At 46.1% G+C, this 22,890-nt stretch overlaps 1 protein-coding gene across 5 annotated transcripts in view; it reads right to left on the bottom strand.

Annotated features, from left to right (window-relative positions):
* CAMSAP1 (calmodulin regulated spectrin associated protein 1) overlaps positions 1–22,890 on the bottom strand; it is a 79,863-nt gene that overhangs the window by 34,914 nt on the left and 22,059 nt on the right. For all 5 annotated transcript variants that reach the window (XM_036901550.2, XM_057499249.1, XM_057499248.1 and 2 more), the window contains 2 exons: positions 9,793–10,055; positions 8,110–8,271 (listed from right to left, as the gene is read on the bottom strand). In XM_036901550.2, the coding sequence (XP_036757445.2) occupies positions 8,110–8,271; positions 9,793–10,055 (425 nt within the window). The remainder of the gene's footprint in view (positions 1–8,109; positions 8,272–9,792; positions 10,056–22,890) is intronic.

Genomic DNA, 22,890 nt, shown 5'->3' with positions numbered 1-22,890 from the left:
CTGGAAATCTCAGATATTGCCAGCAGAAAAGCGAAATGGTGCAGTCTCTTTGGAAAAGTTTAACAGTTCTTCAGAAAGTTAAACATGGTTTCCGTATGACCCAGCAATTCCATCCCTAGATTTACACCCAAGAAAAATAAAAACATGTCCATACAAAACCTTGTACACAAATGTTCACGGCAGCTTTATTCACGATAGACAAAAAGCAGAAATGACACAAATGCCCACCAGCCGCGGAACGGATAGGCAAGATGTGGCACACCCATACGACACAGGATTATTCTGTCACAGAAAAGAATGAGGTGTTGATAAGTGCCACAACGTGGGTGAACCGAGAGGCCACTCCACTCAGTGAAAGTAGTATGAAACAAAAGGCCGCCTAGTGTGTGACCCCATTTACACGGAATGTCCAGAAGAGGCAGATCCAGAGAGACGCACAGCAGATCAGGGGCTGCCCAGGGCTGGGGGTCGGGATGGGGAGTGACTGCTGGCAGGTATAGTTTCTTAATGGGCCTGATAAAAATTTCTGGAGTTAGTGATGACAGCTGCACAACTTCATGAACATACTAAAAACCACTGAACTATACACACTTTAAGTAATGAATTTTATAGCATGTGAATTATATCTTAATTTTTTTTGAAAAGGTTAATTGGTAACAGTTTCAAATTTTACACTGCAATTAACATTTGGGAAACTACCATTTGTCAAGTTTTGGTGTAGAATCAAAAAAAGATATGTGTAATTATCTGAAAAAATTATGAAAATACTCTCCCCTCTTTTAACTATATAAACATTGTAAAGCCAGATTTTCTTCATGTATTTCGATAAAAACAACATATCATAACATGCAAAAAGATTAATGCAAAAAAGCAGGTAAGAGACTCCAGATGTTTTCTAGAAACCGAGATTTTGAAGAACTCACAGATTGTAAAATAACCACTACTTTTTGGAAAATACTTATTTTTTAAATCAAATACATTATGTTAACATGAAACGAGTTTAATACAGCTTTTAAGTGAATTAATAAATATTTTTCCATTTTCTCATTTTAAATTGCTAATATGGTAAAAAAAATTTTTAATTGTTTGAGGTCCACTATAATTTTTAAGAGTGTGAAGGAGTCCTGAAACCAGAAAGTTTGAGAACTCTTTAAAAAGTTTGAGAAATGAAGAGCAACAAAACTGGAAAAATATGTGCGTAAATATTCTCTATTTTTAACTGGTTTAAAAGATAACTGTTGAAAGCATAAATAATACCTGAGGTTGTAATGAAATGAATGACAATAGTAGCACAAGGGTCAGGAGCGGAGAAGACATTTCTAGTATTTTTTGAGAAGTGTTATCACTTTATTTGAAGCAGACTGCGAAAACCTAAAGATGCATACTGTGAACACATATCTAACAAAGGATTTGATTCCTAGATAGATAGACAGACAGATATATAAACAGTCTTGCAACTCAAAATAAGACAACCTCATTAGAAATTGGGCAAAGTATCTGAACAAGCACCCAACAAAAAGAATATATACAGACGTCTGTAGGCATTAGAGAAATGCAAATTAAAACCACAATGAGAAGCCACTACATATCCACTCAAATGGCTAAAATTAAAAGACTAACTGTACCAAATGTTTGCAAAAATATGGAGCAACTGCAATTCTCTGCTCTTATTTGTGGGAGTTTAAAATGGTACCATCAGTTTGGAAAACATTTTGGCAGTTTCTTCTAAAGTTAAGTACCTACTTATCATATGTCCAAGCAATTAATTACAATCTTAAGTATTTACTCAAAGAAATGAAAATACATCTACACATAAAGACTAGTACATAAATGTTCCTTGCAGCTTTACTCCTAATAGACAAAAACTAGACACGATCCAAGTACCCATCAGCTGGTGGATGAGCTGCGGTGTCTGAGTATAAAAAGAACTTTGCTACTGAAAGATGCAGTGAATGGATCGGCTTCAATTACTCTTTTGTGTCAGTGAAAGAAGCCAAACCAAAAGAATACATACCACATGATTCCAGGTGTATCAAAACTTAGAAAAGGCAAAATTAATCTCTATTGAAGAAAACAGATCAGTAGTTATCTGGGCAAAGGGCCTCAAAGGACCTTTTTTGGATGATGAAAATGTGACCTTGATCATGAATGTTAAAAAAGATACAGTTACTTCTCAAAACTCAAGGAACTAGGTTCATTTACTGCATGTAACTCATCTATCAGTAAACTGTTTGTTTGTTTGTTTGTTTGTTTTTAAATAAGACTAAAGCAACTGGCTGGGCATCAGTAAAAAATTTAAAAACCCACAGCAAGAGGGTTCACGGTAAACTCCAGAACTCCAGGGACTGAAAGAAGACCCTAAATAACTTCAAGGACAGCCACTCACTCACACACACACAGTGTGTGGTGCTCCCTACCCAGTCCCCAGAAGAGGGGACTCCCCCAGGGTGACCTGACTGTCCAGGGAAGCTCGCTGGGAGGCACCCCGTGTCTGGGAAATGTGTGGCGCAGCCAGCCTTTCTGAGCCTCCTGCTCCCACACAGAGGCACAGGCCAGGAGGCGGCAAGTCCCAGATGACAGGTATGCATGCAGGGGGCCTAGGGAGCAACCATCCAGCCTGGCGCAGGACAGCCCCCAGAAGTGACATCACACAGAAAAAAGAGAAACTCACCAAGGTCACCTGGCAGGCCTGACTCTGTGGCTCCAGAGCTACCAAAGGGAATGAGACCACCCAGATGCAGAATCAGACACAAAGAAGCAGTGAACCAGATGAATGGATAGATGTGGTGTAGGGACACAATGGATTATTATTCAGCCATTAATAAATAAAGAAGACTACCATTTGCAACAACATGGATAGACCTAGAGGGTATTATGTTCAGTGAAATAACCCAGGTGGAGAAAGACAAATACCATATGATTTCATTTATTTGTGGAATCTAAAATGAATAAAATAGCAGAACACTCACAGATACTGAGAAGGGACTGGTGGTGACCATGGGGGAGGGGTTGGGGGGAGTGGGAGGGGAGGGAGAGGGGGCGTAAAGGGGCACAAAAATTCTCAGTCATAATATAAGTTGGTCACGGGGACGGCAGTATGGCATGGAGAGCACAGTTAATGATTCTGTAACATCTGCCTGTGCTGATAGAGACGCAGCTGCACTAGTAGGGTGAGGATCTGATAATATAGGCAGCTGCTGAACCACTGCACTGTATACTTAAAATCAGTATTAAATTGTCTATCAACAACACTTCATTAAAAAAAAAGGGGGCAGCTAATCTATTTTTATGAAAAAATACACTCATTAGAATAAAGGGTTACAGAAGTTTAAAAAAATTAGAGAAGGCAATGATCCCACAGGAATACCCTCACAGATGAAACGAGCCAGGATGGGTGACAGAGGCTTAACCCCATACTCAGGTGCACCGGTACTGCAGGCAATCTCGGAAACGGTGCCCATGAGCAAAGTTTCAGAGAGAATTCAGATTTTATTAGGCATCAAGGATTGACGCTGGAGAGAAAACTCACAATATGCAAACTTTTCAAGAGCCCAAACCCTATTTAACAGGCAGCAGTTTTCAGTGGAAAGAAAACCCCCCAGTAAACGCGGGTGAGAGAGCTCTGAGGCTCAGCTCAACGCTTCTTAGGCATCTGAGAAACCACACTGGAGACTCTGCGAGCGCGGGCACTTGGAGGGCAGATCTCACTGAGCCCAAGAGACTCACACCAGGGAGAGGCCCTGTGAGAGCACAGCCCGTGGGGGCACTTCTCACCCTGCATCAGAGCACTCACACCTCAGAGGACCCCGTGATGGTGGTGGACACAGGGAACCTCCCCAGGGGACGCACACCGTACATGGCTCTGGGGCATCTGTGCCGGAGAGAAACCACACAAAGCATGGAGTGTGGGAGAGCCCTCCCTCAGGAGTCAGCTCAGTCAGCATCGCAGAACTCCCAGGAAAACTGGTCAACCTAAGAAACTTAAATTCATATGGAAATGCTAAGGAAACAGCAAAACATGGAAAACACAGAATCAAAACATAAATATTGGGTAAGAAAAAAAAGGCCGTGAAAAACTGAAGCAAGTATTACCTCCAGGAAAAACAAAGCAAAGCACAAGAAAAGGGGCGTGAGCTGTGGAAAATTCATACCTGGTCATCTTAACATCAAGTCCAACTAGAGACTTGACCAATGTAGTGTGTGTGACCATGGCAGAAGGTGGGGACCTGATGGGAGGGTCATATGAACTATAATCATCTGTCAAAAGAGTGTGTCAGGAAGCAATGTCTACAGAGACACATCTGGGGTCAAAAACAGAGTCCATTTTTCTCTAAAATACAGAGGTAAATACCAGAATGCTGTGTAAGCGAAGAAACACATGTGCTGGACTGCGTGAAGATCACCATCTACACATCAGCTAAGCCCACAAAGAAAGACAACAGTACCCTGGGAAGGTCATTTATAAAACTATGACAAATGGGTAACACCCTTAGACACAACAAACTTGACCAGGCAGGGGAAAAAGGAACATAGCCCCTCCCCCAAATAAATAAAGCCAAGGGTAAATAATTTACCAAAAAGAAAATTCAATAGCCAAACTTATATTCTATTTTTAAAACTTTAACTTTACCAGTGAATGAAAAAATAAAAGTTAATGAAGACACCCTTTTTTAACCTTTCAAATTCACAAGGATTTTAAAAATAATTTCCAATATATGGGAAGTCATGGAAAAAAAGACACCTTCTTGGCCTAACAGCATGAGAAAAACAGTATAATCTTTATGGTCAGAAATTGGGCAAAAACCAATCAAAAGCCTTTAAAAATGAACCTCAGCTAAATCAGAACTGTTGCCCACCAGGGAAGCATGGGAGGGACATGATCATGACCGTCCACGGAAACCACTGCTTAAGAGCAGGAGACAGTGCAGCCTTCAGCTGCCAAGACCACAGCGGGCAGGCGCCACAGAACAGCCATGGGAGAGCTGCTCACAGCATTCTGCCAAATACAAACTTCGGCTCACAGTCCAGGGCCTGGTAAGACCCCACCTGTGCTTCTAAGACTATATATCACACCCAAATAAATAAAAACTGTGAGAATTTATATGAAAACACTACACTTACACGTGATAAGGTTATGGGGAATTTGCATTTGTTCTGTTTGCTCATCCATGTTTTCCAAGTTTTCTACAATAACCATCGTCATTTATAAGGGGAAAAGATCATAAAAGTTGTTAAAGGAAAAAAGAAGTCAGACTGAACTTCTAGCCAAAGGAAGCTCACGCCAGGATTACATTACAGAGAGATCACCCAAAGGTTCAGCCTCCGATGGAAACAGGCACCAGTCCCAAACACTTTTTTTTTAACCCGATTCCTGCGGGGTGCTTCCCACATGCACAGTGTTATGCAAAACCAGGGGACGAGTGAGATGTGGTACCCGCCACCAAGAAGCAACCTTATGGGCACTGGCTAGCTTCCAAGTTTGAACCAGGACCCAGAAGCTCCAGTGAGTCCTAGGAGAGCCCTATCCTCACTAGGCAATCAGAGTCAAGGTGGTCTGCCCGTCAGTCTGACTCCCCAAGCCACATCCAGGTCAGAAACCAAGTGAAGAGCAGCTGACTTAAATAGAAGTGATGATGCACACTTGACAGAAGACCTCATTGTCACAGTGATTAAAGGCCCTTCAAGGGAGCCGGCACACAGACTCTGGCCTGGCTTTGTCAGGTCACTGATCCCGTGGCCACTGATTTTTATTTCACGTCTGATAAAGCCTTAACATACAAAGAATACGGAGTATCCATCCAAAAGACAAACAACAAATGTTGGCGAGGTTGTGGAGAAAGGGGAACCCTCCTACACTGCTGGTGGGAATGCAAATTAGTTCAACCATTGTGGAAAGCAATATGGAGGTTCCTCAAAAAGCTCAAAATAGAAACACCATTTGACCCAGGAACTCCACTTCTAGGAATTTACCCTAAGAATGCAGCAGCCCAGTTTGAAAAAGACAGATGCACCCCTGTTTATCCAGCACTATTTACAATAGCCAAGAAATGGAAGGAACCTAAGTGTCCATCAGTAGATGAATGGATAAAGAAGATGTGGTACATATACACAATGGAATATTATTCAGCCATAGGAAGAAAACAAATCCTACCATTTGCAACAACATGGATGGAGCTGGAGGATATTATGCTCAGTGAAATAAGCCAGGCGGAAAAAGACAAGTACCAAATGATTTCACTCATCTGTGGAGTATAAGAACAAAGCAAAACTGAAGGAACAAAACAGCAGTAGGCTCACAGAACCCAAGAATGGACTAACAGGTACCAAAGGGAAAGGGACTGGGGAGGATGGGTGGGAAGGGAGGGATAAGGGGGGGGAAGAAGAAAGGGGGCCTTACGATTAACATGTATAATGCAGTGGGGGCACGGGGAGGGCTGTGCAACACAGAGAAGACAAGTAGTGACTCCACAGCATCTTACTAAGCCGATGGACAGTGACTGTAATGGGATTTGTAGGAGGACTTGGTGAACGGGGGAGTCTAGTAAACATAATGTTCCTCATGTAATTGTAGATTAATGATACCAAAAAAAAAAAAAAAAAAAAGAATACGTGAGTAAATTGTAAAATGAAATCACTTAAGATGTCTGGTCCACTAATACAACCTAACAAGGGCCTGCTCAATATCCTATGTGCTTTGCTTTTATGAGTACAGTCACTCATATTATGAGCAGTCACCCAAATTAAACACTTTTGTGCACATAAGGAGGCTTACTCACCAAGAGGCTTTGGTAAGGTAATCCTATAAATTATCACATGCTACTAAAATAAACTTTTTTTTCATTGTACAGCCCAAGCATTTCTTGTTTAATTGAAGTATAACTGAGATACAATATTATATTAATTTCAGGTGTATAACTTAGTGATTCGGCATTTTACAATTACAACATGCTCACCACGATGAGTCTAGCTCCCATCTGTCATCATAAAAAGTTACTACAACACTGTTGACTACATTCCCTGTGCTGTACTTTACATCCCCAGTGACTTGTTTTTTTTTTAACTGAAGGTTCATACTTCTTAACACCCTTCACCTGAAGTATGTATAAACATTCTTTATAAACACTGTGTAAAAGACTACCCTGTTGTGGGACTCACATATGAATCAAGTATACAAATCAAACGAATAATCATATCTGACTTGTTTATAGTTCATGATGCGTGATCAAAACCGAAAGTTTCTGTGATATGACTGCCCTTGCACTGTTCACCATGTAAGAACTTATTCACTATGTAAGAACTTGTTCACCATGTAAGAACTTGTTCGTTATGCTTCAGAAGACTGGAGACTGTTGAGAAATAGGCTTGGGGTTGATTAATGACTGAGCATTGACTCCCCTATACAGAATTTTATTGTTGTTAACAACCATTTGATCAGTAAATATGAGAGATGCCCTCTCAAAAAAAAAAAAAAAACACATTTGAATAACAAAAAAATAAAAAATAAAAAGTAAACTGAAAAGGAACCAGCAAAAAGCCAGAGGATATACTAGATCCCCCAAAGAATTGTCACTCTTTGATGTCTGTGCTGTCCTTCATTCACCCATTCAAAAAAAAAAAATCTTTAATAAAGTAATTGAGCTCACAAAAAAATAAAGACTACCCTGTTAGCTTCCAAATGTACAAGGAGAAAAGTAGCATTTAAAAAGATCTCATTTTTGTCTTTAAAAATGCCTTCTAAATTGAAAATTCCTTTAATGTATGTTAAGTGCCTAAGATAAAAATGAAAATAACTCATCCATCTCCACCATGAACATGCACTGCGTTTCCAGATACAAAGGGCCTCGCGCTCCTCCGCGCCTTGCTTCCCACATTCAGGAGGAACACCTGCTTGCTTCATTCTGCTGTAACTCCCACAGGCACACTTGTGACACAGCACATTCACACTTCTGCAGCCCCTGCTGGGCCTGGGTCTCAGTGTGACACATGAAGTACTGTTCCAGAGAAGAGAGGACCAGCCACCCAAGGAGCTCCCTGGCCCACTCAGGCTGCCCAGTGAGGGGCTGAGCCTCGGGGGCTTGTTCTTCTTCTGGGCACGGCCCCTGCACTCACCTTGTTGACCCAGAACACCATGGCATCCTCAAGATCGTACGGAAGCTCTTTGGAGGCACTGAACGTTGAGAAGCGCTTGACACTGGCCACCACCTTCTCAATGCTGATCATCTCCACAGTGTAGGCCATCATGAGGGCGTCCACCATCGCCATGTGGGCACTCTGGGGGCAGAGGCAGCAGTCAGTGTCACCCAGGCCTGCCTCTCCTACCAGCTTCATGCCAAGATCCCGCTCAGACACAAAGCTCTGCCCAGATCCCTCTATTTTCTTCCCCTCTCCACAGGAGGAGACACTGAAGTCTTTATCTGCAAGTTAGCCTTGCTTGCAGTCAGGCAGGCTCAGCTCTCTGCAGTGTGGAGGGCTTCATGCCTCCTCTCTCATCTCCATGGAAACCTGGGGAGAGTCGGGGGAAGGTGATATCCCGGCTTCATGGCCGAGGGAAACAGTACAAGGGGCACAGAGGTGTGCCCAAACCCCCACAACCACCGACAGGCCCACACTACCAGTCATGAGCTCTGTGCACTAAAACCATGTCTTCAGGCCTTTTCTTCCTACAACCTGAGCAGCATCCTCTTGGCCCACAACACATGTTCCACAAAGACAGGAATGAAAACCACACAGCTGAAAGTGCCAGCAACAACATAGCAGGGGCATGCAGGAGGCACCGGGACTGGCTTAGACCTAGAATGCTCTGGACAAGTCCCATCAGGGGTGTGGCTTTCAGAGAAAGGTGGGAAGGGGCACTTAGGAAAAAAAGTGTATTCATTTGTTTTGAACAAAAAATACTTACAGCATGAAACTGTCTAACAGAACAGGCTAAGATTGCCTCCAGAGGCTATTAAGGAGCCTGGACTCAGCCGACCTCACATACGCACATGGCCCCAGCTCACACACATGGGGCCCCGGCTCACACATGGGGCCCTAGCTCACACACACACACACGGAGCACCAGCTCACACATGGGGCCCCAGCTCACACACACACACAGGGCCCTGGCTCACACGCACATGGGGCCCCGGCTCACACACACACACAGGGCCCTGGCTCACACACACACACACAGGAGCCCCAGCTCACACACACATGGGGCCCCGGCTCACACATGGGGCCCCGGCTCACACACACACACACACGGGGCCCTGGCTCACATACACACAGGGCCCCAGCTCTCACACACAGGCCCCGGCTCACATGCATGGGGCCCCGGCCCACACATGGGGCCCCAAACTCACACACACACACAGGGCCCCAGCGCACACACGGGGCGCTGGCTCACACATACACACAACACAGGGCCCCAGCTCTCACACACAGAGCCCCGGCTCACATACACAGGGCCCTGGCTCACATACACACAGGGCACCGGCTCACATACACACAGGGCCCCAGCTCACAATGAGAAAGGGCTGCAAGGAAGCTACTCGCCCCCATTTTCCAGAACTGTCATCCTCACTTAGAGAGATGCCCAAGTCAGGTCGCCACCACACACTCACACCTCAGCCATCCTGCTGGACACTCATGCTCACACCATCCTGCACCTGAAGTTTCAGGGCTGCCTTTGCCTCCTCCGTGCAGCCGAGCTACAGAGGGACGCAATATCCATCACACCAGAGGCTCTCACCCAAGAGGCATCTCACCCTGGGGCTCTCACCCCAGGCCCTGGCAAGCACACAGGCCACTCACCATCTTTATGGGCGTGTGGCTGAGGTCAGGGTCCGTCACAGGGGTGTCATCACTCTCCATCACATAAATGCCTTTCCGGGACAGGGCCTGGATGACAGACTGGTGTCCCTGTAAGGTGGCCACCTGGTCCCCTTTCAGGATGAGGCTGCAGACACGGCAGTACAGCTCGCTGGACAGCAGAAGCCTGATGACAGGCGGTTTGATGTGCTCCTGCTCATACTGGTCGATGTAAAAGGGGTCTCTGAGCTCTTCAGGGATATCATCTGAGCCAAGGAGAAGACGACTGTGTGAGCATGACATGCATGTTCACGCTGCTCAGAGAAGGCAGAGGTGCCAGTAATAATGATGGGCACCTAGTAGCACACAAGGACCTGACTGCTCCATAACCCCACCATCTTCTCTGCTCACAGAGGCAAGCCAGCTGCTCACACCACCCAGGGACATGGGTGATGCACACCACTTGGTATATTCACATTGACGAGCACCTCTCCTGATGCAGAGCAGCCCCTGAAGGGGCCAGCAGAGCTGAAGGGAAACCGAGCCGCCATCAAGCTAGGACTGCACAATACCTGGTCTCATCTCAGGGCGGGTGCAGCACACTCAGCATCAGCCCTGGGGAAGGAGTCAAGCACATCCTCTTCCAACATCAAATCAGAGATGACAACAATGCCAAACACCATGGACATTACAGAAGAGCACCAGGCCTGCTGCTGTGCTGACAATGACAGAACGGCAACAAGCCTTAATCCATCCTTGGACAGCACAGCATTGAACGCTACATGAGCCATGTTACTTAGGTGTCACCACAATTCTATCAAATCAAGACTTTTGTCCCTACATTACAAATGAGGAAAGGGAGGCAAAGAAAAAGTAAGCAATGTGCCCAAGATTATAAGTGGCAGAACCCAATTGTGAACCCTCTCTGATCCACAGTGTCTGTCTATCCTGCCTCCCAAATACACCAGCCACATGTGTACAGCTGGGGATGCCCCCTCTACAGATGGCTGCAATGCTCTCCCAACTGTGTCCCTCATGCTTGCTCTGCAAGATGTCAATCACTGTCTCCTAAAAAAGCAGGGTGGGGGTGAGGGGGCACTGTAGTCAAATATATCATGAAAGACTAAGTTAAACAGAGTTCGGCAGACTCCTTTACAACAAGGACCCCAGACCACTAACGCACTCTGTGCAGAGACCTCCCCTGTGCACAGAGGCTGTCTGCAACAATCCCCACCTCTGCAAGAGCTCAGAGAGGCGTGGCATCTCCACAGGTGTTAGTGGAGGGAGGCAGCCTGGGAGCCTCGTACTGAAGCATGCGGCCAAGCTGAGCGCAAGGACCCTGGCAGAGCCGCTCCCTACGCCGACGTGCTGCCCAAGCGCAGAGGAGGCCCTGCAAGTGCATATCCAGCAGCACCCTCTACCCCGCTGTGGTGCCTCGCTCTCTCTCCATGAACGTTAGTTTCTGAGCCAAGTCATGCAGCCCTGAGGTCCGCAGGTCCTCCTGGGCTCCCTGTGGTCTTCTCAGCACTTCACACTTGGTTTCTTATTTCTAACAGCAGCCACTAATGTTCCCACTACAGTTTAGTTTTAAGCGCCATGGCACACACCTCACTGAGCACCGCAGCAGCTCTGCAGGTGGACGGGGGAGGTCAGCTCTGGCTCTGCAAGGCTACAAGGACACACTCTGGCTCGGTGTACAAATGGACAAACTCCACATGCCAACCCCACTGGGAGCCATCCCATTTTGAAATCACCTGGAGTTCTGAAACAACAGCTCATACCAATAATAAAAGAAGTGGGCCCCTAAAATACCTAGGAATAAACCTAACCAAGGACGTCAAAGACCTATACCCTGAAAACTGCGGGACACTCTTAAGATAAATTAAAGAGGACACTAATAAATGGAAATTCATCCCATGCTCTTGGCTAGGAAGAATTAATACTGTCAAAATGGCCATCCTGCCTAAAGCAATCTACAGATCCAATGCAATCTCTATCAAAATACCTACAGCATTCTTCAGTGAACTAGAGCAAATAGTTCTAAAATTCATATGGAACGACAAAAGACCCTGAATAGCCAAAGCAATGCTGAGAAGGAAGAATAAAGCAGGGGGAATTATGCTCCCTGACTTCAAGCTCTACTACAAAGCCACAGTAATCAAGACAATTTGGTACTGGCACAAGAACAGACCCATAGACCAGTGGAATAGAATAGAGAGCCCAGATATTAACCCAAGCATATATGATCAATTAATATATGATAAAGGAGCCATGGATATACAATGGGGAAATGACAGCCTCTTCAACAGCTGGTGTTGGCAAAACTGGACAGCTACACATAAGAGAATGAAACTAGATTATTGTCTAACCCCATACACAAAAGTAAACTCAAAATGGATCAAAGATCTGAATGTAAGCAACGAAACCATAAAACTCTTAGAAAAAAACATAGGCAAAAATCTCTTGGATATAAACATGAGCAACTTCTTCACAAACATATCTCCCCAGGCAAGGGAAACAAGCAAAAATGAACAAGTGGGACTCTATCAAACTAAAATGCTTCTGTACAGCAAAGGATACCATCAATAGAACAAAAAGACACCCTACAGTATGGGAGACTATATTCATAAACGACATATCTGATAAGGGGTTGACATCCAAATTATATAAAGAGCTCATGCACCTCAACAAACAAAAAGCAAATAATCCAATTTAAAAATGGGCAGAGGAGCTGAACACTTCTCCAAAGAAGAAATTCAGATGGCCAACAGGCACATAAAAAGATGCTCCACATTGCTAATCATCAGAGAAATGCAAATTAAAACCACAATGAGATATCACTTCACACCAGTAAGGATGGCCAATATCCAAAAGACAAACAACAACAAATGTTGGCAAGGATGTGGAGAAAGGGGAACCCTTCTACACTGCTGGTGAGAATGTAAAATAGTTCAAGCACTGTGGAAAGCAGTATGGAGGTTCCTCAAAAAACCTAAAATAGAAATACCATTTGACCTAAGAATTCCACTTCTAGGAATTTACCCTAAGAATGCAGCAGCCCAGTTTGAAAAAGACATATGCACCCCTGTTTATCGCAGCACTATATACAATAGCCAAGAAATGGAAGCAACCTAAGTGTCCACCAGTAGATGAATGGATAAAGAAGATGTGGTACATATACACAATGGAATACTATTCAGCCATAAGAAGAAAACAGATCCTACCATTTGCAACAACATGGATGGAGCTAGAGGGTACTATGCTCAGTGAAATAAGCCAGGCAGGGAAAGACAAGTATCAAATGATTTCACTCATCTGTGGAGTGTAGGAACAAAGCAAAAACTGAAGGAACAAAACAGCAGCAGACTCACAGAACCCAAGAATGGACTAACAGTTACCAAAGGGAAAAGGACTGGGGAGGATGGGTGGGAAGGGAGGGATAAGGGAGAAAATGGGGCATTATGATTAGTGGACATAATGTAGTGGGGGTGGGGGGGCACAGGGAGGGCTGTACAACACAGAGAAGACAAGTAGTGATTCTAGGGCATCCTACTATGCTGATGGACAATGACTGTAATGCGGTATGTGGGGAGGACTTGATAATAGGGGGAGTCTAGTAACCATAATGTTAAAGTAATTGTACTTAACGATATCAAAATTAAAAATTAAAAATTAAATTAAAAAAAAGAAGTGGGTCCCAGTGCAAAACACAGTGGGAAGGTTTCTGCTTTCTTTATAGGTAGTGACATGAGTGGAGAACTAAGCTAGGAGAGAGCTGGCCCTACACACTGAAGCGAGCTGTGGCAGAAAGCAGACGGCAGCCTGTGAAGACACACGCAGAGAACAGGGAACCTAGTCCTAACTAGATGGGAGTCATCGGAAGATGCTGAGCCAGGGAGTCCATGATCCTAAGACATTTTCAGAAGTTCCCGTCAGCTGCTGGGGCAGGATGCAAGGCTCACGTTCAGCAGAATGGCAGGAGCAGTCCAGCCGGCCAGGGCTCCTAGCAGCAGCATCAGAATGCCTTCTCTCCACACCCCCATCCTCCTCTGCCTGCCCCACCGCTGTCTCCTTTGTAGTTCTCCTCCTTTCTCCATGTACAGCCAGGGCAAGTCCTACCTCACTGCCCAGGCAACCTCAGTCAGTCTCACGGCCTGAAGAACCACATGAAGGCGGTCATCCCCAAAAGTACATCCTGACCCCAGCCACTTCCCTGAACTCGTCTATCCCTTTGCCTCTTTGAGATGTGCACATGCAGGCTGGTGGCCCTCAAGCCTAATTTGCCTGTGAGTGAATTCTAACGCCCCACCAACCTACCCCTCCTGAGCTCCATCTCAAGGTCAGCTGCTAAGACCAAAAGCTTCAGGGTCATCTGGCTCTTCCTTTCCTGGCAACTCTCACTGACTTTCCCTTTGAAATGGATCCAGAAAATGACAACTTCCTGCCTTGCCACAGCTTCCCACCACACCACCACCTGCCACCATAGTCCCCCAGTCCAAGCCACCCTCACCTCCCCTTGGACAACCTGATGGGCTCCCCTTTAAGAGAGCAGGACAGGCATAATTCAGGAAAGAAAGACCCCAGAGGGGGCACGGAAAGGGCAGTGCAACACAGAGAAGACAAGGAGTGACTCTATAGCATCTTACTACGCTGATGGACAGTGACTGTGAAGGGGTATGTGGGGGGGACTTGATAATGGGGGGAGTCTAGTAACCATAATGTTGCTCATGTAATTGTACATTAATGACACCAAAAGAAAAAAAAGAAAGACCCCGGAGGGTCACAGGTCTGGGACAAGGCAACAGGAACAGGCCCCGGTGAGGCTGGTCCCAGAAAGGGCAGCCCAGCCCAGGTGCAGACAGTGTGCCTGAGCACAGGAGCTGGGCAGGGCCGGAGAGGCAGCAGTCACACTCTGGAGCAGGTTTCCCTCTCACAAGTTACCAAACAGAGATGCCCTCCATGGGGTAGCCCACTCAGCGGGACTTTCAAATATAATCATTATAAATTGATTCATATACCAGTTTTTCAATTATATATGAATTACATAATGCACATAAATTTCAGATTCAGGATAACAGGAGCTAAGGGAAAATGATGCATCTACTAGAGATAAAAGCTCTGGACTTCCACAAAGCCCTCCTAAACGTACATTACCTCTTTTGTTCCAGATCAGGGTGCCCCAGCTTCATGCCCACACTGAAGGACTAAGACCCCACTCCATAGCCCCTTTGTGGCAGTACCCTCACACATGAGCTTAGTGAAGTTAGTAATCTGCTTCAGGGAGTCAATTGCTCCAGGAACCTAATGCACACAGCTCTAAAACTTCCCACCAGCTTCATCCAAATCAACCACTGTTTAAAAGAAGACAACTTTGTGAATGCCTTGAACCTTGCTAGTGGCTTATTTTTCATTTCCTCTACAAGCCAATAAGGCAGTTTATTAGAATTAGAATCATTCATTTGTCCAGAGAATATTTACTGGGCACCTGCTGTGAGCCAGAGAACATGGGGTCAAAGAGGATGAGATGGAGACACCAGCCTCAGGATAGCGCCTTTAAGGGAAATGAAAAGTCATGACGCTATTTCCACACAATGTGGTGGGCACATGGGGCAAGGGGGTCCCAAGGAAGGAAGCAGCCAGGCTCTTGGCAGGCAACAGGGCAGGCCGGGGAACAGGAGAAAGTGCAACATCCTATGAACCACAGCAATTCAGTATCATGTGGAGCAGCCAATGGGATGTCATTCATTCATTCATTCGTCAGGTTCCCAAGCGGGGGTCTCCTGCATGCCCACACTAGAAGGGACTGAAGACATCCATGAGTGAAGCAGGCTCAGGGGCTCTGAGGGCCAGCATGAGGGGCATTACTGGTCCACTGGAGCCAGGGGTCAGAGAAGTTGGAGGACAACAAGATACTATCTGCTGCGGTCCCAAGACACAAGGGTGGAAGATGCCTACAAAGCAGGAGGCCGGTATGGCCACTGGCCTGACCACAGTAGACGTCGGCCAAGGGCAGGTAGCACGGAAAGGCACACAGACACCCAGGAGACAACAGATGAGAGACAATAGATTCCCACTTGGCTGACCAGGTGCAGGATTTTGCCTTCTACCAACAATGAAACAGGAGCACAGCGGAGGAAAGCTGGGTGGGGAAGATGTGCCCTTCGAGATATGACATCTTTGAGGTGTGTAGAGGACCCAAGCAGGGACTTCCAAGGGGCAGAAGAATATGCAGATTCAAGTGCAAAAGAAAGGGGCCAGCCAGCGGCATGAACCTGGACTCTAGAAGCAGGTAGGGCGAGTCTAGGGAGCACCCAAGGCACAGGGCAGCCACGGGGAGAGAAGCCCAAGACAGACAGCGACATGAGCAAACAGGTGTGTAATAGAAGGTAGGGTCCCTGCAGTGAGGGAAGGAACACTTCCAAGTGGGAGTGACCACAATCAAAGGTGAAAGAGGAGACACACGGAGGACTGACAGGCATCTGTGGATTCAGCACCCAAGAGACAGCCAGCAGCCTTGGGAAGTGCATGCAAGGAAGGGTGCAGAATGAGGGGGCAAAGCGGAGCCAGTGCTCCATGCACCTGGGAGGAGAAAGCAGGGTCGAGGAGGCGAGTGTTTGTTTGAAGGACTGGCGAAGTGTGAGCAGCCCTAACTGGTGATGAAGAAAAGCCAATCAACAGGAGAGGCAGACAGCAGGAGAAGGTTCCTGGAAGTGGGGCAGACTGAGCCTGAGAGATGTCCCTGTCTGTGACAGGAAGACAGGTGAAGAAGCAACAAGCTGAGGGAAAGCGCCCCAGACAGCTCCTGGAAAGCAGGAGGTGGGCATCTCGGCAGGAGGCCCAGGAAAGGAGGGCAAGGATGTGCACCCAAGCAGGACTGCTGGAAGGGACCGGAGCCGGCCTGAGAGCTGGCGATGGCACGGTCTGAGAGAAGGCCGTCCAAGGGATGCTGGTCTGAGGGAGAGCGGTCTGAGGGACACCAGTGTGCTACTCTCCCAAGCATGAGCAGTGAGAGCAGGTGCATTCACTGTGATTAGCTGGGGAGACCCTGGGCTAGCACTCCAAGGGAGGACCTGATGGGAAAGTGCTATGATGATTAGAGGACTCAGACAACTCTGCAGTTAAAATGAGTCACAGCTAAATGCAGGATGGAAAAGGGCAGCAGCTGGCCAGGTGGACAGAGGGTCAGAGTGCAAGGCCTCCTGAAGGGAGGACAGCATGAGGGCTGAGAGCAGGACCAGGGCACCTCCTCGTTGGCCGCTCAGAACCTCAGCTCCAAGTGTAAATTATGGCCCATCTCCAGAGCTGGGCAAAAGCTCCATCAAGGCATGCATGTAAGCTGCAGCCCCGGGAGCAGAGCCTGGCACCAGTAAGACTCACACACTGGCCACTAGCCTTGTTACACACCCTGCCATCGCAAGATGGAAAGCTGAGTCAAGGAAGCACCCCTCCTGTGGCTGGCTCCTGTGGCTGGCTGTCACACCATGCCCCATCCTGTCAACCCAAGCCACATCAATGCACCCCAGGCAGACAGGGAGCCCCTAGCAGGCACCTGCACAGCGGCCACGCCAACCTCGTGAAGCCTCAGTCTGAGGAGAGCAAAGAGCGTGCAGCCGCCATCACCAGCAGACCAGCAAATCCCTACCACCCAGAGCTTTCAAAACCACCAGTGTCCAGCCGACCACCAGAATGTCCTGTGGGCGGCCAAGCATCAGCGTGGTGAAAGTCACCACTCCAGCACAGCTGACAGTCTCCGTGAAGACGATGCCTCTAGCCCCGGAAGCAAGCACACACAAAAATAATTACAATGTGAGGTAACACAGCCAGGTCTTCTACCCACCCCCCACCCCTATGCCAAGTGCCAGAAAGAAAGAAAGAAAACAGCTGACACACAGGCCTGCTGGAAGGGTCCACAGACTTTCATCCCCTACAGGTGAGCACCAGTAACACAGCCGTACACTCCCAGTGGTGGGGGTGGTGGGCACCCCACATGCTCCCTTCCTGAAACTCAGCTTCAGGAAGCACACAGACCTGACTTCCAAGCTGGAAGGCCAGGAAGGGAGACCCCTGGAAACCCCCTGAGGAGTAGGTGTGTGTTTTGGGAGGGGTATCAGAGAAGGGGACTGGATAAAAGAGCCTCAAATCTGTGTATACTTCTGGACGACCCTTAGTGGTCCTCATGGAACACCAGGTTTCACACGGCACACCTGCAGAGACCAGATGTCACAGAGGCTTTGAGGACTAAACACTGAACCACAGCCACAAAAGGCAGGTCATCAGGGCCTGCAGGCTCTGCCTCACCAGGTGGGCTGAGTTGTTTAAAAACAAACTCAACTGAGGCAGAGGCAAGATAGCGGCGTGAGTAGAGCAGCGGAAATCTCCCAAAATCACATATATTTTTGAAAATACAACAAATACAACTCTCCCTAAAAGAGAGACCAGAAGACACAGGACAATAGCCAGGCTACATCCACACCTGTGGGAACCCAGCGCCTTGCAAAGGGGGTAAGATACAAGCCCCTGCCCGGCGGGACCCGAGCGCCCCTCACCCCAGCTCCTGGTGGGAGGAGAGGAGTCAGAGTGGGGAGGGAGAGGGAGCTCAGGACTGCTAAACACCCATCCCCAGCCATCCGGGCCAGAGCGCAGACACAGTGCGTGTGTGGGGTGCTGGAAACTAGGGAAACAGGACAGTAAGACCTGTGAGCGGGTCCCTGCAGCTGGTGCCCCAGGAACAAAGAAAAGCGAGTGCTTTTTGAAAGTCTTAAAAGGACAGGGACCCCACAGCTGGACGGGAGCGTCTCGGGACACTTAGCCCAGCAGCTGGGAATCCCGGGGAACTCTGGGCACCCTAACCCCCTGTGCAGCAGGGCGGCTCGGAGGCCCCTCACGGAGATAAACAGCCTCCCAGCCGTTTCCCCTCCAACATGGCTCTGCCATATTGGAACAGCAGCCCAAGGCAGGCCACACCCACAGAGGCCCAGTCTGCGCGCAGCTGCCCAGCACAAGCCACTAGAAGTCGCTGTTGTCCCAGGAGAGGAGGGCCACAAACCAACAAGAAGGGACATTCTCCCAGCCGTCACTCGCCCCAGCTCCACAAACTATCTCTATTGCCATGAAAAGGCAAAATCTGAAACAGAAAAAATCACAGAGACAACACCTGAGAAGGAGATAGACCTAACCAGTCTCCCTGAAAAAGAATTCAAAATAAAAATCATAAACATGCTGACAGAGATGCAGAGAAATATGCAAGAGCTAAGGGATGAAGTCTGGAGGGAGATTACAGACGTCCAGAGGGAGATTACAGAAGTGGAACAAACTCTGGAAGGGTTTATAAGCAGAATGGATAGGATGCAAGAGGCCATTGATGGAATTGAAACCAGATAACAGGAACGCATAGAAGCTGACATAGAGAGAGACAAAAGGATCTCCAGGAATGAAACAATATTAAGAGAACTGTGTGACCAATCCAACAGGAACAATATCCGCATTTTAGGGGTACCAGAAGAAGAAGAGAGAGGAAAAGGGATAGAAAACGTCTTTGGAGAAATAATTGCTGAGAACTTCCCCAAACTGGGGAGGAAATAGTTGCTCAGACTACGGAAATACACAGAACTCCGGAGAGATGGGACCCAAAGAGGACAACACCAAGACACATAATAATTAAAATGGCAAAGATCAAGGACAAGGACTGAGTATTAAAGGCAGCCAGAGAGAGAAAAAAGGTCACCTACAAAGGAAAACCCATCAGGCTATCATCAGACTTCTCAACAGAAACCTACAGGCCAGAAAAGAATGGCATGATATATTTAATGCAATGAAACAGAAGGGCCTTGAACCAAGGATACTGTATCCAGCACGATTATCATTTAAATATGAAGGAGGGATTAAACAATTCCCAGACAAGCAAAAGTTGAGGGAATTTGCCTCCCACAAACCACCTCTACAGGGTATCTTAGAGGGACTGCTCTAGATGGGAGCACTCCTAGAAAGAGCACAGCACAAAACACCCAACATATGAAGAATGGAGGAGGAGGAATAAGAAGGCAGAGAAATCATCATCAGACTGTGTTTATAATAGCTCAATAAGCAAGTTAAGTTAGACAGTAAGGTAGTAAAGAAGCTAACCTTGAACCTTTGGTAACCACGAATTTAAAGCCTGCAATGGCAATAAGTACATATCTTTCAATAATCACCCTAAATGTAAATGGACTGATGTACCAATTAAAAGACACAGAGTAATAGAATGGATAAAAAAGCAAGACCCATCTATATGCTGCTTACAAGAGACTCACCTCAAACCCAAAGAAACGCACCGATTAAAAGTCAAGGGATGGAAAAAGATATTTCATGCAAACAAGAGGGAGAAAAAAGCAGGTGTTGCAATACTAGTATCAGACAAAATAGACTTCAAAACAAAGAAAGTAATAAGAGATAAAGAAGAACACTACATAATGATAAAGGGCTCAGTCCAACAAGAGGATATAACCACTATAAACATATATGCACCCAATATAGGAGCACCAATATATGTGAAACAAATACTAACAGAATTAAAGGAGGAAATAGAATGCAATGCATTCATTATGGGAGACTTTAACACACCACTCACTCCAAAGGACAGATCCACCAGACAGAAAATAAGTAAGGACACAGAGGCACTGAACAACACAGTAGAGCAGATGGACCTAATAGACATCTATAGAACTCTACATCCAAAAGCAACAGGATACACATTCTTCTCAAGTCCACATGGAATATTCTCCAGAATAGACCACATACTAGGCCACAAAAAGAGCCTCAGTAAATTCCAGAAGATTGAAATCCTACCAACCAACTTCTCAGACCACAAAGGTATAAAACAAACTACAAATAAATTGTACAAAGAAAGCAAAAAGGCTCACAAACACATGGAGGCTTAACAACATGCTCCTAAATCAATGGATCAACAACCAAATTAAAATGGAGATCCAGCAATATATGGAAACAAATGACAACAACACTAAGCCCCAACCTCTGTGGGATTCAGCAAAAGCAGTCTTAAGAAGAAAGTATATAGCAATACAGGCATATTTAAAGAAGGAAGAACAATCCCAAATGAACAGTCTAATGTGACAATTATCGAAATTGGAAAAAGAAGAACAAATGAGGCCTAAGGAAAGCAGATGGAGGGACATAATAAAGATCAGAGAATAAATAAAATTGAGAATAAAACAATAGAAAAAAAATCAATGAAACCAAGAGCTGGTTCTTCAAGAGAATAAACAAAATAGATAAGCCTCTAGCCAGACTTATTAAGAGAAAAAGAGAGTCAACACACATCAACAGAATCAGAAACGAGAAAGGAAAAATCACGACGGACCCCACCGAAATACAAAGAATTATTAGAGAATACTATGAAAACCTATATGCTAACAAGCTGGAAAACCTAGGAGAAATGGACAACTTCCTAGAAAAATACAACCTTCCAAGACTGACCCAAAAAGAAACAGAAAATCTAAACAGACCAATTACCAACAACAAAATTGAATCCGTAATCAAAAAACTACCCAAGAACAAAACCCCCCGGACAGATGGATTTACCTCAGAATTTTATCAGACATACAGAGAAAACATAATACCTATTCTCCTTAAAGTTTTCCAAAAATTAGAAGAGGAGGGAATACTCCCAAACTCATTCTATGAAGCCAACATCACCCTAATACCAAAACCAGGCAAAGGCCCCACCAAAAAAGAAAACTACAAACCAATATCCCTGATGAACGTAGATGCAAAAATACTCAACAAAATACTGGCAAACCGAATTCAAAAATACATCAAGAGGATCATATACCATGACCAAGTGGGATTCATCCCAGGGATGAAAGGATGGTACAACATTCGAAAATCCATCAACATCATCCACCACATCAACAAAAAGAAAGACAAAAACCACATGATCATCTCCATAGATGCTGAAAAAGCATTCAACAAAATTCAACATCCATTAATGATAAAAACTCTCAACAAAATGGGCATAGAGGGCAAGTACCTCAACATAATAAAGGCCATCTATGATAAACCCACAGCTAACATCATACTGAACAGCGAGAGGCTGAAAGCTTTTCCTCTGAGATCGGGAACAAGACAGGGATGCCCACTCTCCCCACTGTTATTCAACATAGTACTGGAGGTCCTAGCCACGGCAATCAGACAAAACAAAGAAATACAAGGAATCCAGATTGGTAAAGAAGAAGTCAAACTGTCACTATTTGCAGATGACATGGTATTGTACATAAAAAACCCTAAAGACTCCACTGCAAAACTACTAGAACTAATATCAGAATTCAGCAAAGTTGCAGGATACAAAATCAACACAGAAATCTGTGGCTTTCCTATACATTAACAATGAACTAATAGAAAGAGAAATCAGGAAAACAATTACATTCACAATAGCATTAAAAAGAATAAAATACCTAGGAATAAACCTAACCAAGGATGTTAAAGACCTATACCCTGAAAACTACAAGACACTCTTAACAGAAATTAAAGAGGACACCAACAAATGGAAACTCGGAGAGGGGCGGAAGATGGCGGCGTGAGTAGAGCAGCAGAAATCTCCTCCCAAAACAACATATATCTATGAAAATATAACAAAGACAACCCTTCCTAGAATAAAGACCAGAGGACACAGGAAAATATCCAGACCACATCCGCACCTGAGAGAACCCAGCGCCTCGCGAAGGGGGTGAGATACAAGCCCCGGCCCCGCGGGAGCCGAGCGCCCCTCCCCCCAGCTCCCGGCGGGAGAAGAGCAGGCAGAGCGGGAGGGAGACGGAGCCCAGGACTGCCGAGCACCCAGCCCCCGCCATCCGGGCCAGAGCGCAGACACAGTGCATGCCCAGGGGGCCCTGGATACTAGGGAAACAGGGCAGCAAGACCGGTGAGCAGAGGCCTGAGGCTCGCACCAGAGAATAAAGAAAAACGAGCGACCACCTTTTTTTTTTTAATTAAAAAAAATTTTTTTTCTTTTTTTTTTCTTGGTGGTCGTTGTTTTGTTTCGGCGGGTGCTTTTTGGAAGTCTTAAAGGGGCAGGGCGGGACACTTAATCCAGAGGTAGGGAATCCG

Source organism: Manis pentadactyla, chromosome 3, assembly GCF_030020395.1.
Source record: "Manis pentadactyla isolate mManPen7 chromosome 3, mManPen7.hap1, whole genome shotgun sequence".
Taxonomy (NCBI): Eukaryota; Metazoa; Chordata; class Mammalia; order Pholidota; family Manidae; genus Manis; species Manis pentadactyla.
The sequence above is the reverse complement of the archived record's forward strand: the minus strand, read 5'-3'. Positions and strand labels throughout refer to the sequence as shown.